This window comes from Gracilinanus agilis, chromosome 2 (genome assembly GCF_016433145.1).
Source record: "Gracilinanus agilis isolate LMUSP501 chromosome 2, AgileGrace, whole genome shotgun sequence".
Lineage (NCBI taxonomy): Eukaryota > Metazoa > Chordata > Mammalia > Didelphimorphia > Didelphidae > Gracilinanus > Gracilinanus agilis.
Window position 1 is genome coordinate 560,971,565 of NC_058131.1, and position 17,872 is coordinate 560,989,436.

The window sequence follows — 17,872 nt, forward strand, 5'->3', positions numbered from 1 at the left end:
TACTGTCAGGCGGATAGCTAATTGTGCTTGATAGGATCCTGAGTAGATGTTATAATGATGAGATTTATGGGGAAGATAAGGATTAAATTTAGGGCACTGAGGGCAGCTAAGTGGCACAGTGGATAGAGTGCCCTGGAGTCAGGAAGATGCATCTTTCTGAGTTCAAATCTGACCTCAGTCACTTAATGAGTTGTATGATCCTGGGCAAGTCACTTAACCCTGTTTACCTTAGTTTCCTCATGCATAAAATGAGCTGGAGAAGGAAATGGCAAGCCACTACAGACTCTTTGCCAAGAAAACCCCAAACATAGGCATGATATGAGTAATGACAGGTTTGTTTGTCTTGTTCAGCCTGAGCAGTAGGAATTAAATGATTAAATAAGTTCATAATAATTAAATTATTAATAACGTATTGATTACTGCCTGCCAGAAATGAGTATCGCATCCAGGAATGTGAGAGTGTAGGAACTTACAATTTAAATTACCTGATTTTTTTTTCCATGTTGTATCTCCAATTTCCCATGATTTCCTCTTCCCCAAAGGGACATAATTGAAAAATGGCCCGACAAAAAAGGATTATGCTAATGTAGAAATGGGATGAAGCCCTGACATTTTCCATGCAGATCTCACAAAGAAGGGATAGCATAGTATAGTCCATAGAGCACAAGACTAGGATTCAGGAGGACCTGGTTCAGATCCTACCCCAGGTACATAGTAGTTTTGTGATTCGGGGAAAGTCACATTAACTTTTTTTGTGCACTGAATGTTTTGTTCTTTATTTTGAAAATGAGGAGATTGGAATTGATGGCTTCTAAGGGTCTTTCCAGCTCTAAATGGTGTATTCCTGTATTTTATTCTGTAACCTCACCGAGTGCCATGGAAAAGAGGTTGATTTGAGTAAGAATAGTAGGTTGAGCTTTTTTGGTTTCATTTGATTTATTTAAAATTCTTACCTTCTTAGTATAAATTCTTTTTTTTTTATCTGAAAAATTTTAATTAATTAGTTAATCAATTTAGAATATATTTCCGTGGTTACATGATTCATGTTCTTTCCCTCCCCTTCTCCCACCCCCGCCTCCTGTAGCCAACGAGCAATTGCACTGGTTTTTTTTTTTTTGTTTTTTTTTTTTTTTTAGTATAAATTCTAAGACAGAAGAGCAGCAGGGGCTAGGCAGTTAGGGTTAATTGACTTGCCCAGAGTCATACAGCTAGGAAGTATCCAAGGTCAAATTTGAGCCCAGATCCTCCTGATTCCAGGCCTGGCTCTCTATCCACTGTGTTATCTAGCTCCCTCATTTTGTTTTATTTGTTTATTTATTTTTCAAAACCCTAACTTCCAAATTAGAATCAATACTGTGTATTGGTTCAAAACCAGAAGAGTTGTAAGGGCTAGGCATTGGGGATTAGTTAAGTCACTTGCCCAGGGCCTTATATCAAGGAAGTGTCTCAGGCCAGATTTGGACTCATGAACTCCCATCTCTAGGACTGGTTCTCAATTCACTGATTCATCTAGCTGTCTTGCCCTGATCCCCTGTTTTGCTTTGTTTTTTTGTTTCATTTATTTACTTATTCATTTATTCATTCATTTATTCATTCATTCATTCATTCATTCATTTATTTGTTTGTTTGTTTGAAGCCCTTAACTTCTGTGCTTTGGCTCCTTGGTGGAAGAGTGGTAAGGGTGGGCAATGGGGGTCCTGACTCTTAATCCACTGAGCTACCCAGCTGCCTTGTTTTGTTTTGTTTTTAAGGACAAATGATGGGAAAGGAAAGCAGATATGAGTAAGAATAAATGTTTTTCTGTAGTTTTGTTATAGCTCATCTCTCTGTTTCGCTTTTTCCATTTTTCTAGTACCCTGATCTAGTCAATGGAGAATCTGCCAAGAAGCTCCCCCAAGGTGTGGTTTATGGTGTGGTTCGTAGATCTGATCAAAACCACCAGAAAGAAATGGTGGTATATGGCTGGTCCACTAATCAGCTGAAAGAAGAAATGAACTACATCAAGGATGTGAGATACTTTAATTTTTTTTTTTTTGACTCTTGTTCCTTTGTGGAAACCAATGGTAGATGCAATGTGCCATTTAAGCAAATTATTGGTTCTTTTTTCTAGAGCATGTGCTTTAAGTCTTTGTGTGTTTGTTACAGCCAAAGCCCACAGCTTAATGCTAGCCTTTGGTGGGATCAAGTTGAGACATTTTACTTTAGAAATTATCCTGAGAGGTTTCTTCTATTATGCCAAACAACCTGAAGGAATAATGAACCAAGGATCTCTATTCTTTTCTTTAGGTTTACCTGGAGTGTTTTCTTCACCAAATAACCAAGATTGTACCAGTAGATCCTTTTCTTTTTCCAAAAATCATTTTAAAAATTAAATTTTATTTTTTTAAAAGGAATCTCTCTCTCTCTCTCTCTCATTCTCTCTCTCTCTCTCATTCTCTCTCTCTCTCTCTCTCTCTCATTCTCTCTCTCTCTCTCTCTCTCTCTCTCTCTCTCTCTCTCTCTCTCTCTTTCTCCCTCTCTCTCTCTCATCCTTTGCCTCCCCATCCCCCAAGCTGATAAAGCAAGAAAAAACAAAACCCCTGTCACAAACATATATATAGACACTACCTAGCTGTGTGACTCTGGGCAAGTCACTTAACCCTAATTGCCTAGCCCTTGTTGCTCTTCTGCCTTAGAATTTATACTAAGATAGAAAGTAAGAGTTTTAAATAAACAAAACAAAAAAACCTCAATCCAATTAGCAATAACATGAGACTGCTGATTTATGATCCCATAATCAACATCGATTGATTCCAAATAGCAAATAGAAGCTATCCTTACCTTCATTTAAAAAAAAATCTTTCTGAGGATACTTTTGTTTATCTTCTTAATTGAGCTTGACTCCAGGTCCCTTTATTTTTTGTCATTCGGGAAGAGCCATATATGCTTTGCTTCCTGTTCAAGTCATTTAACTTCTCAGTCTAAATAATTTCCCTACCTATAAACTGGAGATAACAATAGCACCAACTTGTTGTGACGATAAAATGAAATGTGTATAAAGCATTTTGCAAACTTTAATGCACTGTATATTTAATGTATTTACTGATGTTCTTATTAGAACTCATACAAAGGAGTCTCAAACACTGGAATTTTCAGCAGAAACATTACTTTTACATATTCAAACCACATAAATATCTCAACATTTCTTTCTAAACATTAAGAGCCATATGAAAGAGAAGGAATGAAAATCAAGTCAAAGGTTACTGAAAACCATTCAGTGTATGAAACAGCACAGCTGGCAGTATTGATTCTGAACTACCAACGTCAAAGTGAACCAGGCCATCCTGATCTTTCATGTCATCATGACTCAAAATTAATTTTCCTATCATAACTGATAACATTCTGTCCATCCACCTAAGTTCAAAGTCAGGTTCAAAGTCATTGCTGACTAGTCTCTTATTTAATCATTCTGAAAAGAGAGTCGGGGTTGATATTATGATCCTCCAAAAATCACTTTTAAAAAAATTGAATTTTATTTGTTAGTAGAAACACTTTGACAATTTTTTTCTGACATTTTGTGATTCAGATTCTCTCCTTCATTCCTTCTCTCTTTCTCTGCTTCTCCCTGAGTATATGAGACTGTGATATAGAGTATAACAGTGCTTACATGCAGTACATATTTTCAGATTCCCCATGTCGAGATTGAAGACACTTATCATGTGCGGAATAAAAAATTCATGAAGGAAATAAAGTGAAGGATGACGTGCTTTAATCTGTAATCATATTCTAACAGTTCCTTCTATGGCTATGGATAGTATTTTTTTAAATCACAACTTCCTTGGAGTTATCTTGGAACCTTGTTTTGCTGATTATTAGTTTAGTCCTTCATAATTGATCATTTCTGTTACTATATATTTCTGTTACTATATATATTGTTCTTCTTGTCCTGTTCACTTCACTTTGCATCAGTTCATATAAATCTTTCCAGATTTTTCTGAACTCCTCCTGTTCATCATTTCTTATGGCACAATAGTTTTCCAATGGTGTGTTCAGCCATTCCTCAATTGTTGGACACCCTCTCCAAGTCCAATTCCAATTCCAAAAACAAAAAGTGCTGCTAAAAATATTTTTGTACAAGTAGGTCCTTTTATTTTTCAAAAAACTACTTTAAAAATTAAATTTTGCTTTTTTAAAGGAAGAGCTGCCTCCTCTCCCTTACAACTCTCTGTCAGTTTCTCTATTTCTCTTTCTCTCTCCCCTAAATTGAGAAAGCAAGAAAAAGCAAAACCTGTTACAGATATGTGTAGTCAAGTAAAATAAATAACTTCACTGCACATGTTCAAAAAATTATATCTTAATTTCCACTCTGTCACATCTCTATCTGGAGGCAGGTAACGTCTTCTATCATGAACCCCCTGGAGTTCAAGTTGGTCATTGTAGTGATCAGAGTTCATAAGTCTTTCAAAGTCAAAATTCACATTTTATTCTTCACCTAACTTGCTCTTAAATAAGCCATTTGGGTGGGTAGGAGATCTTAAGGGATTCTTCAGTATCCTAACAGTGAAAGAAATGTGTGAGATGAAATAAAACGACCACCCACCCAAATTATAATTACAAACCTGGAGTCAGAGGATGCTTAGTGGAAGATGCAGTCTTTATTCTTACTCATGAGTAAAGGAGACATGCCCTAATAGGGAAATTACTCAATTTAATAATAATAATAGGGAAATGTACTCAATGCATGGGTACAAATAAAGCATTTTACAGAATCCTGACGCAACACCTCCGCCCCTTCTGTAGGACACCCCATAGTCTGGGGGCTGGATTTACAATCTAGGCATGAAAGTCTACCCTACCAGAAAGCAATAAGTTACACAGCATAAGCTTCATCAGATCTTTCACCACAGGTGGGGGAGGTTCTGAAAGGATAGTCATATCCTCTGGAGGGCCTTCTCAGACTCCTAAAGGTAGATGGAGATAAAGAGGCAAGATAGCCTAATGATTTGCTTTCCTGAGATAAAAGGCCTCCCAACTCTTTGGGCCTGTGGCAATAACAAAATGCATTGAGGTCTTATTTTGAGATTCTAAGCAGGTTTCCATTCCCTAATGGGATTTGGGGTGGAGGTGCCCCAAAAAGAACAAATTAATTCTTTTCTGTCCACACAGAAGGATCTTTCTTCCCAGTCATGGATGGCTATGCTTTTGACTTCCTTTTCCTAGTGAAATACTTTTTATTTTATATACAAAACAATAGACTTTGTAAATATACAATTATCCCTCTTCTGCAAGTGAATAATTATTCTTAGGAGTAAGAACTGCTGGATTTAAAATAACTAAAGTATATTACTATGTTACATGTGAGGTCTTCCAGGCTCCCTTTTCCTAGTTGTCTTTTCCTTAGGAATGTCTTATGCCAGGGCTGCCATTCATTGTGGTTTCTTAACATGTTTTGGTGATATTGGTTTCGAATCCTGTTGCATGATCTTTAAATAATGTCTGTTGGATTACAGGTGAGAGCAACATTGGAAAAAGTCAGAAAGCAAATCTATGGGAACTATGATGAAATGAGGCAGAAAATTCAACTCCTTACCAAAGAACTGAGAGTAAGTAAAGGTCTCATTCATTTGGAAATGTGGAGAGATGATCAGAATGTAAATAATTGCCACAGAAAAGGTATGTGTTTGAGTGTGCACACATCTGCGTAAATTGGCTTTATTTTAAGCAAAGATAATGTGTCTGAGAAATTTGGGGGATATCCACAGTTTTGAATTAAATCATTTAAAAATATACTAGAGGAGTTATAATTTATTGCTTTTTTTAGCTCTAAATTTTAAGTATTTGCTTTTCTTAACCTGGGCCTTACCTCTGTGCAAGATTAAGCCTTGTCAGGAAGAACCAGTGACATCTAACATTCTGTGAAGATTCAGTATCTGATGAAAGATGTCGATATATAAAAATTCTGAGAAATTGGATAGTGAAATCTAATTCATCATTCACTCTGTAACTCAAGGCCTTTAATAAGAGCAAAAGACTTTAGTGTAAATAAATAGATGCTTTTATAATAGAAACACAAGAAAAACTCTTTAACATTTGTTAATAATTTGTTTCTTTATTTTCTTCCCTTTCCTGTGACTATGTCACTACCACTGCCCCCCAACCCCCACCACCCTTACCATGTCTACTTGAACTAAACCCATCAAGATTTAGATTGTGATCTTCCTCTTTCATGAGGCCTTCCCCAACTACTTCAGCTTACAATGAGGTCTTCCTTCTTTAAATTCCATTTTTTTAAAACCCTTACCTTCTGCCTTAGAATCTGTATTGTAAGGAGGGAAAAGGGGTTTTTGGGTAAATATATTTACGATTGGTCGCTAGAGGATTAAACAATTATCAATCCTCAATTAAGAATAATCTCAAGTCAAAATTTACTTTTATGGAAGTTTATTTACAATTGAGAAGAGAGAGAGGAAATAAGGAAATGAGAATCTAACACAGTAGGTAAGTTACTAAGGTCCTCTAATTAATCCAGGTAGTTCTAATTAACCCTCAGCTGAGAGTCAGAGGGCCAGAGGCCTGGAGGTGAATGAAGCAAAGCTTCATTCACAGAGACTATTAAAGGGAAGTTCCTTAAGAGAAGTTGAGGAAGATTCAATCTTTAAACTCACCTCGTGGACTTCTAAAGAAGATATTGAAAGCAGTCTCACCAAGGTCTCAGCGTTCCAGCCAGCACTCCTCCACGAACTAGGAAAGCTCCTTCACCAGCAGCCCTCTTCACCAGAAGACCACTCAGCAGACTGAGGAGCTCTTTTTAAAGGGTCACTTATGTGTCACTTCCTGTGCCTCCTCCCTAGTTTGTGTGTCCATCACAACAGATGCTTCTCTTAGGACAGCCTAAGGGGCAGTCAGTTGATCCTGATTTGTCACCCACTCTAGCACACATGGGTTACAGACCGCCCAAAATTGGAGATGTTCTCACCTTTGGTGATTAAATCTAAAGATGGACAGTGTAGATTTAATTAAATTATCACAGTATTATATATTGGTTCCAAGGCAGAAGAGTGGTAAGGGCTAGGCAATAAGGGTTAAGTGATTTGCCTGGGGTCACCCAGCTAGGAAGTGTCTGAGGCCAGATTTGAACCCAGGACCTCCCATCTTTAGGCCTGGCCCTCAATCCACTGAGCTACCCAGTTGCCTCCCTCTTTCCCCTGCCTCTTCTTTAAATTTCCCAGTATCACATAATTCTATATGATCCTAAATTGTTTTATTCTTTCATATGTGTTAATATTGCTAGCAAAAATATTTCCAGAGTGCATGGAGCCATGGACCTGGATTGAATTCAAATTCAGCCTCAGATAATTACTGCCTATGTGACCTTGGGCAAGTCACTTAACCTCTGTCTGCCTCAGTTTTTTATATTTATAAAATAGGGGTAATAAGAGTACCTACTCTGAGGGCTGTGAGGACAAAATGAGATGTTTTTAAAGAACTTTGCAAACCTCTAAGTATTATATAAATACTATCATTATTTTCATCGATATTAGTAATAGTATAGAACTAGTCATAGTAGGAAATCATTGACAAGCATAAGTGATTACTAAGTGGCAGCCATTGTGCTATAATGTACTCATTTTGCATCCACCACAGTTTCTAGTGTGATGCTGGGCACATGCAATGTATAATCAATCCATTTTTGATAAATTAGTTAATGAATTTATTCATTGCCTTTCTCTGCCATGGCCATTAGCCTGTTTTTGAACTTCAAATCTGATCTCTCTCTATTGTATATCTATAGTTTATAGAGGGTCCTTCGAAGAGAGGAAATCTTTAGTTGGTCTTAGTGTCTTTCTTAGGTGCTTTTATTTGTAGCTGGTTTTCCCCTCTCTTTAGAGAGTGGGCTATGGATTTATGAGAACAATAGGAAGATTATTCTGCTAAATGATGTCAGCTCAGATCCTGGGTTCTTGGGAGAATTTAAAGGAAGGGCTTTGTTCCAGCTCACTCTCACTTGGTGTTTGTGATATTCCCAAGTGTGTAGGGGCGCCTGAATTCCAAAAAGGTACTGTAGCTTTCTTGGAGGATAGAAGGAGCAATTGAGACCAAAGTCTCAACATTCTTTTGTCTTAAAGGGTGACCATGCTCTAAATGACTTCGCAAACCAGGGCAGTGAGTATCTTATCTAATCTCCTATATCTGAACAAACTGGCCATTGTTTGGGAAGAGCATCACATTTTATGTTTTGACTTTATTTGTTTATTTATTTATTATTTGTTGCTTTTGAACATATACTATGAAGTTTTGATGAGCTGGATTAGCACATCTGAGGATGAGAGTCCTCCTATGTGTGGGTTTTGCATGACTCTCTCTTTCTCTTCTCTTCAGGTTTCAAATGCTCAACAGGACTATCTACAGAATCACATCGAAACACAGTCTTCAGCCTTGGATAGTTTTAATGACATGAATTCCTCTTTGGCTTCAGACTCCATTGGCTTACAGGTATGTAATCAGGCACTCCTTGTTCAGAATGCTCCAGCATGGCCACATGTCAGTTTCCTAGAAAGGCTTGAAAACTAGACTTCAAGGCATATTTCAAGCAGAGATCCTTATTCCAAATTCTTTGTTTTTGCATTTACCTCCATCTAAATTTAATGATTGAAGAAGAAAGCAGTGAGATTTACTCTGTATCAGTAATATGAAGTTACTAAATGTGAATATTTAGTATTAATAATATGAAGTTATTAAAATAGACAGCCCTTATACCATGGGTCACCTCACATCCCTTGCCAACTATAACTAACCAAATATGGTAAAACTTGGACATGATATTGGAGCTGCATCCTCTAATTCCAGTTTTACAGAAGATTTCTCTACTTTATTACAGATAAACACAATCTAATTGAGAACAAGATATTTGATTTGCAAAAAACTGCGAATGAACAAATGAATGGATAAAAAATTATTTGTGTATGCTAGTCACTGTACTAAGTGCTAGGGATACAAATAGGAAAATGTTCCTACTGTGGGTTTTAAAATGTTGTGGCAGGGGAACTACATCCTCCCAGCATGCCTCAGTGGCCCCTCCCTACTACTTCCTGGCATGGGATTAGTCTAGAATTGGGCCAATCCCATGCTAGGGAGGCCACACCCCCTACTTCCGGGCACAGGATTGGTCTATATAAGAACCAATCCTGTGCCTAGGAGGGAACTTTGAATCAGAGGAGATTCAGAGTAGTGGGGGAGTTAGTTAATTTCTGCCTGGGGAAACTCCACTTTTTAAGTTAATAATATAAAAAGAGTTTTTCTTATTTTAATCATTTTAAATATTTTAAATATAAGGAACTTATATTCTAATAGAAGAAAATACATATAGGAAAGTGTTATTCAGAGTAAGGTCAAAACACCAAGTTTTGGGTTGGGAACTTATAGGGATAGTGAATGGAGTCATAGAGCAATGGATGGAGAGATCCTTTCTAGAAATGCTTGTATTGATTTGATTACTGTTCCCAGAGTGAGAAATGGAAAGCAGTGAGGCAGGTGGGTACTTAAGGTGCCATGATAGGGATGATGACCATATAATGAATGGTCTGTTTCATAGTGGGTCTGAGGGCATTTAAATATGTTGAACACTCATTGTTCAGCAATGGAGGGTCCCAGGTCAAGAGCCAGAATACTGGTTTGGAGGTAGATGGTAGGGTACAGCAGCATGGCAAGTTAAAGGCTTTCCATTTCCATTATGATTATTCTTGATATCAAATAGATGTATGACCAAACAGGAGATGGATTGGTCAAATGGTAGGAATGAGGGATAATCAAGATGTAGCCTGTATTCTATGCTGCTATCCTTACAATGACAAGAGAAAGGGAGGGAAATTCCCAATGTGTTGGGGGACCCCTTATGGCAAACTAATGAAACTGCCATGCATGGGCCAGAGTCAGACTTGGTGGGTAGGCAAAGATCTTTATCATTGGAGGAAATAACCAGGGCAGGGAGACTTCAGGTTCATTTGTAAAAAAATAATTATAAATAATGATACTAGCTTAAATTCACCATTTACAAAGTCCATTCAGAGACAGTTAAGTGACTTAATGGATAGAGAACCAGGCATGGAAACAGGAGATCTTGGGGTCAAATCTGGCCTTTTATACTTTCATCCTGTGTGACCCTAAACAAGTCACTTAACCTCAATTGCCTAGCCCTTACAGCTCTTCTGCCTTAGAGCCAATACTCAGTAATGATGCTAAGACAGAAAGTAAAAGTTTCAAAGAAGCGAACAACTCCCCAAACTAAATCTATTCATATTCACTCTATCATTTGATAACCCTCATAGCAATGCCAAGAAGTAGGTAAGGAAGATATTATTTTCATTTTATCACTGAGAAAATTGAGGCTCAGAAAATATTCTAGGGCCATTGCTCTTTCACTGTCCCATGTTGCCTCCATTAATTCATTTAGAAAAACATCGGCACGGAAAGCCAGGGGCCACCAGCATGTTATGATGAGACACAGACCTTAATGACAACAGAAAAACCAAAGTTGCACTGATGGCCAAGCTGGCCATATGACATTCAATGGCTGATCTAGGTGGCCTTCTCCTCGTGTTTGGCTTTAACTGGGATGACTCCCGGCTCTAGTACCTGCAGTTATAGAGATGTAGGCCCAGAGATAATTAGAGCTGGAGGACCTGAAGGATCATCTTATCCAATTTCCTTATTTTTCAGATGAGGGAACAGAGACCTAGAGAGAGGAATTGACTGACTCACTTGAGGAAGCCACGTGGTGATATAGTGACAAAGTTGGCAGTACAATCTGGGTCTTCTGATCTCCCAATCTGCAGCTTTTTGTGTTTTTTTTTCTTCTTATTAAATTATTTAAAAAGAGGCTCAATGATAGCTGCACCTCCCCCAATGACCCAGTATTGATCCCTTTTACCTCCCGTATAAAATGATGACAGTGAACTTTCTGTCACTAGTTGTAGTGGTAGATGTTGATCAAGTGGCTCATGGGATGAGGCTCTGGCATCAATTGATCTTAATTGGCTTTTCCTTGGCTTCTTCACCAATATGTTTAGAGATGTAATCAAATATGACCCTCAGCTAGAAGACCTTGCCAGTTATTTAGATGCTTTTACAGAAGAAGAATTTGGAGAGGAGGGTATGGCATGTCTTTTTAATCTTTCCGATCCCTTCTGGAGGACATAGATTCCCTTCTTGGCATAGACTGAGGGAATTTCCAGTGTGGGTGATAGTTTATTAATTCTCCACTTCTTTTTCCTCCTCTTTCTCTTGATATTTTGAGACTAAAACTTCTCTTACCTTTCCAGAATGCATTTAGCCACCTGGCAGCTGAGGGGTTCAGCCTGACTGAATTTAAAAGTTATTCTATGATGACTTTATATATGCTCATCTTTTTCCAGATTCTGGGTTGCTGGTCAAGGACATAATTTACCTGCCAGTTGACACCTCACTCTTTTGTCTCTGAGTGGCACATTTTTGTTTAAGCAATTGGATAAACATCTCAATCTTTCCATCTTTACCTGGCGTATAGCCAACCCCAAATTATCTTTAAATATTAATCACAAGTAGCCAAGAACAGGTATGTTATAACTGATTGATAATCTTCCAGGCAGAAAATCATTCATCTTACAACCTGCTTACTCTGCTGAGGCTGAAGATCTGTTTAAATAGTTTGGCTTCTTGTTTACATTAATTTCTAAGTTTAAATCAGTCAACAAGCATTTATTAAGTTTTTACTATGTGTCAGTGCTTCTACTTCTCCCCTTCCAGATTTCCCTTATCTTATTTCAGTTAATAAGTGAAGACAAACCCCTATTAGTTTTACTATGACATCTTTTCCTCAATAAGATTAGACTCTGTCCCATAGAAAATAAGGAGCCAAAGTAGGTTTCAGAGGAAGACAGAAACATCTTGGATTTTATTTCTTCATGTTTAAAATGAATTGGTTCAATTAGGTTATCTCTAAGATTTTTCTAGCTCTAAGATTCTATGATTTTCAGTGACTGATCTTACTCCTAGAATTATAAAATTGAGACTGAAAGGTACTATTAAAAAAAAAGATTCAAATCCTGGGTTTAGTATAAATCTGTTGGAAACACATTTGATTGGTATACATGCAGCTTGGTTAGAGCTAATCAATAGAATTTGACCTGGTGGTCAGAAAAAAATTCTTTTTTCTCTCAAGCAATTTACAGTTTACATTTGTAAATAATAGGGAAACAAGATGAAGGAGTTTCATAGTAATGATAAATCAAAAGTATGTGGTTTTCCATAATGAGCATTTATTTATTTACTAGAAGGGACAACAGTAATATGGGTACACCTTTGGGGAAAATTTTTCCCAGGAAACTAAAGACCTTCCCTTTCCTGTATTGGTCAGGAATGGAGTTTCCTTCATTCCTTCATTCTTTCCTTCATTCATTTTTTTCAATTGTTCCTTCCATCCTTCCATCTCAGAATTGATACTAAGTATTGGTTCCAAGGCAGAAGAATAGTAAGGGCTAGTCATTTGGGGTTAAGTGACTTGTCTTGGGTCACACAGCTAGGAAGTGCTGAGGCCAGATTTGAAACTAGGACCTCCTGTCTCCAGGCTTAGCTTTCTATCTACTGAACCATTTAGATGCCCCTACATATCCTTTCTTAATTTGGTAATAATAGACAAAGGATTCTCCCTTGATTGATTTAGTAAATGCTAAACTAAGAGACATTCTCTTTATTAAGGCTCTCCCTATATTTATTAGGCAAGATTACATTTATTCAAGAGAGACTGAGGAAATTAGTCCAAGAACCCTTAACATAACATTAATTCTCAATTTTTATGTAGCATACAAAGAGGCCTTAGAGTGGTAGTCCTCCAGGAACTGTAGAAGTTATCTACTCCAATCCCCTTATTCTATAGATGAAGAAACTGAGGTGAAATAACTTGCCCATGTTCTCACAGGTTGTGAATGGAAAAGTCAAGATCTGAACCCAGGTCCTATGACCCTGAATCCAAATCTTTTTCTATAGCACCATACTGCCATTCAAGCTCAAATTACTTCTTGTTTTTAGCTATTTCACATACCTCATTATAAGATTTCAGTTCACCAAATATTTTTGAAGAATCAGGGGATATAGTAGGTACTGTAGATACAAAAATAGATACAATCACTATCCTGCTTTTGTGGAACTTATACTCTAATGGGGATGGAGAGGCTTCTAGATATCCAAAGAAATTATGCAATGGAAGTGGTGGGAATTCCAAGAGGAAGTTTATCAGACAAATGAGGATGGATAGATCACTTTTAGGTGGCAGAAGGTCTTAGAATCCTAGTTCAAGAGCTGGAAGAAATCTCAGATGCCTTCTTGTCTAACTCCCTTATGTTACAGATGAAGACATGAAAGCCTAGGGTAGTAAAATGACTCACCTAGATAGTTAAATGTGACAGGTAAGGCTTCATAGAGGAAGTGGTAACTGACCCCTTAAAGCAAGGGATAACCTTTGACTGACGAAGTTGAAAGGGGAGTCTATTCCAGGCGCAAATTTTTCTATTGTCATTATATACTTGAAGGGATTATATTATACTACATTATATTATATCACATCACATCACATCCTGTAGGGGGGAGGACTACCACCTACGGTGAGAGGGAGCCCATTTTGGGGCTGTGGCTGCTCATTCACCTTTGGTGTCCATCTTTCACCCAAGTCTCACCTATGGGTCCAAGAAGCTATAGCATGCACAATAGCCATACCCTGGTAAAACTGTCTTGGTATATGGGCCAAACCAAGTTAAAGGTATGTGACAGACCTCAAACTCATGGGTGGAAGAGAGCAATTTGTTCTAATGGCCATGAAGTTGCCTGGAACAGGCTCTGTGGAGCACTTTGGATTGAGTCAAAGTTACTAAGGTCATCCATATCACCAGTTGTCCTGACTCTTATCTTGCCACTGGACTGTGATGACTGTAAGAGAGAGTGAGACAGATGGCTGTGCAATTCTGCCTCACTTAAATTCAATTCACTAGCAAGTCAAGTCATCACCCCACGATGTTATTGGTCCTCTTAAAAAATGAAGCACAAACAATACCATAACAATACATACCAACCAGGAATTCATCTTTTGCTTAGAGAAGTAAGGAGGTAAAGGCTTATTATCATCATTCAATAAAGAATTGAGAAAATAAGGAGCCTCCCAATTGAAACTTTCCTCCTGCTAGAGTCAACCAAGGTCTTGGGATACTATTTCAAAGGCTAGAGTTTCCAGATGTTCAGACTTGAAATGGCAAGCGACCTAGGTGGGGGTGTGTGTGGGAGGTGAGAGAAGACGGCCATAAACACAGTGTCTAGCAGTGGGAGTTCTGGATTTTAATGACTTCACTCTTCTGGAGTCCTAAAAGAATGAACCAAGCACAAATTGCAGCCATAAAAAGCCGCAGGCATTTATAACATTCTTGCTGATGGGCAACCCCTGGCTATCATCAAAGACATTTGTTAAGCACCTGTCTGTGCACAGCTCTATGCTTACGTGCAATAAACTACACTGAAGGTCCATGGTCCTCTAGCTCTACCAGCTCCTCCCTCCCACTCCCGAGCTGGAATGAGAGGGAACACTAGGGAAGAGATTTCTGTCTATAAGAAACTGACCTATTCCTTGGAATCAATGGAGTCACTCTTTTGCCTACCCCTCCGTGTTTCCACGAAGGACAAAAGTGACCACTCCTTTAAGGTAAGAGAGAAAGATTCCATTTTTTTGATTCCTCTCTAGCCAATCAACAGCACAGGCCCCTGGGAAAGGTGTAGGTGGCTGCAGGTAGTATTAGTGGTAGGTATTTTAGAGCCACCAGACAATTAGGCAATAATGAGGACCCACACCCCTCTGACAGTGACAAGGGCTCCCAGAATGGACTGGGTTTTTAGGGTGTGCATAGGCAGGGTGACTTCTTGTTTCCCGCGTTGTCTACGTGCTGGACTGTCTTAACATACTCTAGGGTGCAGCGAGGCACATTTTTTAAGGATGTTCTAGGCTACAGCATTGGTGAAAGTTTTTATGAAATGCCTGTCCTGTTCATATGTGGTTTCTGTATGTCTTTATGATGTTCAGTCAGTAATGGGATGGCTCAAAATGCATTGTCATTTTTATCCCGGCAGAAAACATTGGTGGATGTCACCTTGGAAAATAGCACCATTAAGGATCAGATCAGAAATTTACAGCAGACATATGAAGCATCGATGGAAAAACTGAGAGAAAAGCAGAGACAATTAGAAGTGGCTCAGGTTGAAAACCACCTTTTGAAACTAAAGGTAAAGCAAATGAAGCTTATATTTCTTCATTTTCCTTTTTCAGCTCCCTTCTCTTTTGTCTTCCTTTTCTTTCTACCCCACCTCTTCTTGTATTATTTCTTTTCTACACTCATTGTTTTGTTTAAAAAAAAACAACACTTTTAACTTCTGTCTTAGAATTGAACTAAGTATTGGTTCCAAGTCAGAAAAGCAGTAAGGGCTAGGTATTTGGACTTAAATGACTTGCTCAGGGTCACATGGCTAGGAAGTATATGAGGCCAGATTTGAAGCCAAAACCTCTGACTCTAGGCCTGGCTCTCTACCCAGTGAACCACCTAGCTGCCCCTACATCTGTTGTTAATAGGCCCAGAAGACCAGAATTGAAGGCATTTTCTAGGTGATCCAGAGCATGTTTGAGTATGTCACGGTTGGCTTCAGCACAGTCTCAGTACTGAATCCCCAGAAATATCGACCATATTCTATCCTCACTTACACCCTTGACATGACTGCTCCAAGGCAACTAGAGCCACAATGAATAGAACCACTGGGACTGAAGTCAGGAAGACCTTAGTTCAAATCTTCCCCAAAAAACTTTCTAGCTATGTAATCCAGGAAAGTCAGCCTCTGTTTGCCTCAGAACTCAATTGTAAAATGAGGGTATAGTACCTATCTTGTAAGACTATTGTAAGGATCAGATTACACACACACACACACACACACACACACACACACACACACACACAGAAATATCCCTTTTACATCATGAATTTCCATATTATGATTTTGATATATAATGGATTGGCATAAGAAATTAAATGGGAATTTGGGGGGAGTTTTATGGAAGTTGCAGACAACACACAAAGGCCAGCAGATGACACAGAAAAAGTTTAGGAACTCTGAAATGCACACTTAGCCCAAAATTTACAATAAGGTACTATAAATACTACATAAAAGAAAAAAAAATGGAGACCTTCTCTGGTATGAAAGCAGGGCCAAAAAATTCCACATAGATTTTCCAGATCACAGGAGTACCACACTCCTAAGCCCTGAGACATGGAAAGGATAACTATAACTATGCATGTGTGTACACACACACACACACTTATTTTCTTCCCTTCATTATTCCCCTAAGTTTTGCAAGAACTGCTCAGACAGGTTCTGCCTTTGTTCTATGCAAACAGGCAAGGTTACTTACTGCCAGTCAGCTAGCATTTGAGTGCCAGACAGTTCCAGGCACTGTCCTAGGTGCTGGAGATACTAAGGAAGGCAAAAAACATTCCCTGCCCTCAAGGAGCTCACAGTCTAATGAGTAGGGTGAAGAAGAGGGAGAGACAACACGAAAGAAACTATGTCCGAAGAAGATATATACAAATTAAATTGGAGAGCAATCTAGAGGAAAAGAAGTAGTCTTAAGTGGGGGAAAAAGCTTTTCCAGAAGGGGAGATTTTAGCTGAGAGTTGAGAGAAACCAGAGAAGCTCAGAGGCAGAGATGAGGGAAGGTGTTCTACACACAGGGAACAGTCATTGAAAATGCTTGGAGCTTCAGATGGAGAGGAGTCTGCAAGAAATAGCAAGGAGGCCAGTGTCACTGAATCTCTAAGTAAAATCTCAGGACTAAGAACATTGGAAAGACAGGAAGGGGCTAGGTTATGATGGGTTTTAAAGGCCAACAGAAGATTTTATATTTAATCCTGGAGGTAGTAGGAATAACTGGAGTTTATTGAATAGAGGGGTGATATATTGAGTAGAAATAGAGGACTGACTAGACTTGGAGAAACTTGAGGCTGGGAGACCAAGTAGGAGACAATAATAGTCCACGTATGAGGTGATGGGGACCAGTACCAGGGCCAGAGGAGAGGCGACATATAGGAGAGATATCAGAAGATAGAGATAGACAAAAGCAGAAATGACAGCATTTGACAACTGATTGGATATGAGATTAGGGAGAGAGGAGAGACATAGTTAGAGACAGTTCAGGATGACACCTAGGTTGTGTGTTAATTGTAACATTAATAGTTTAGAACCCTAGTACATTTGAACTTTACCAAGAATTATCCTAGGAGCCCACAGACAAACCCCAAAGTCCCTCTAATCTGGTTTTGTAGCAAAAAAAAAGATAATTGTGGTAGCCCCTAAATTTTCCAATCCTAGCAGTGGGATGCTTTGATAGTGATGGGTCATAGGTGCTATTTTATAATGAAAAGAGGACAAAGGTTGGCTGCCATTTTACTAGCTAATTCTGCATTTATCTTGGCACCACGAAGCAAAATATAAGAGTATTCCTTAGAGTACAGGCTCTTAAACTGGTTATCTATGAGTTAAAAAAAATTGATAACTATATTTTAGTATAATTTATTTCTTTTCTAATTCTGTGTATTTTGTTTTATCCATTTAAAAACATTATTCTGAGAAGGGATTCATAGGATTTACTGGATTGCCAGAGATCCAATGACACCCCAAAATTTTGAGAATCCTTGCCCAAGAGAATACATATTCCTATTGTAACCACTAGGCATTACTGTGTAGATCCAAGTTTGGCTGGGTGCTTACTCTTTCTTGAACCAGGCCATTGTCTTCTTCCTGCTGGAGGCTAACATTTTCCCTCTGGCACTTGAGCACC

General features: G+C 38.4%; 1 protein-coding gene across 1 annotated transcript in view; it reads left to right on the forward strand.

Annotated features, from left to right (window-relative positions):
• LOC123238017 (myocardial zonula adherens protein) overlaps positions 1 to 17,872 on the forward strand; it is a 118,001-nt gene that overhangs the window by 38,502 nt on the left and 61,627 nt on the right. Inside the window, exons 3-6 of the mRNA XM_044665302.1 lie at positions 1,853 to 2,008; positions 5,490 to 5,582; positions 8,359 to 8,472; positions 15,121 to 15,273. Coding sequence (XP_044521237.1) covers positions 1,853 to 2,008; positions 5,490 to 5,582; positions 8,359 to 8,472; positions 15,121 to 15,273 — 516 coding nt within the window. The remainder of the gene's footprint in view (positions 1 to 1,852; positions 2,009 to 5,489; positions 5,583 to 8,358; positions 8,473 to 15,120; positions 15,274 to 17,872) is intronic.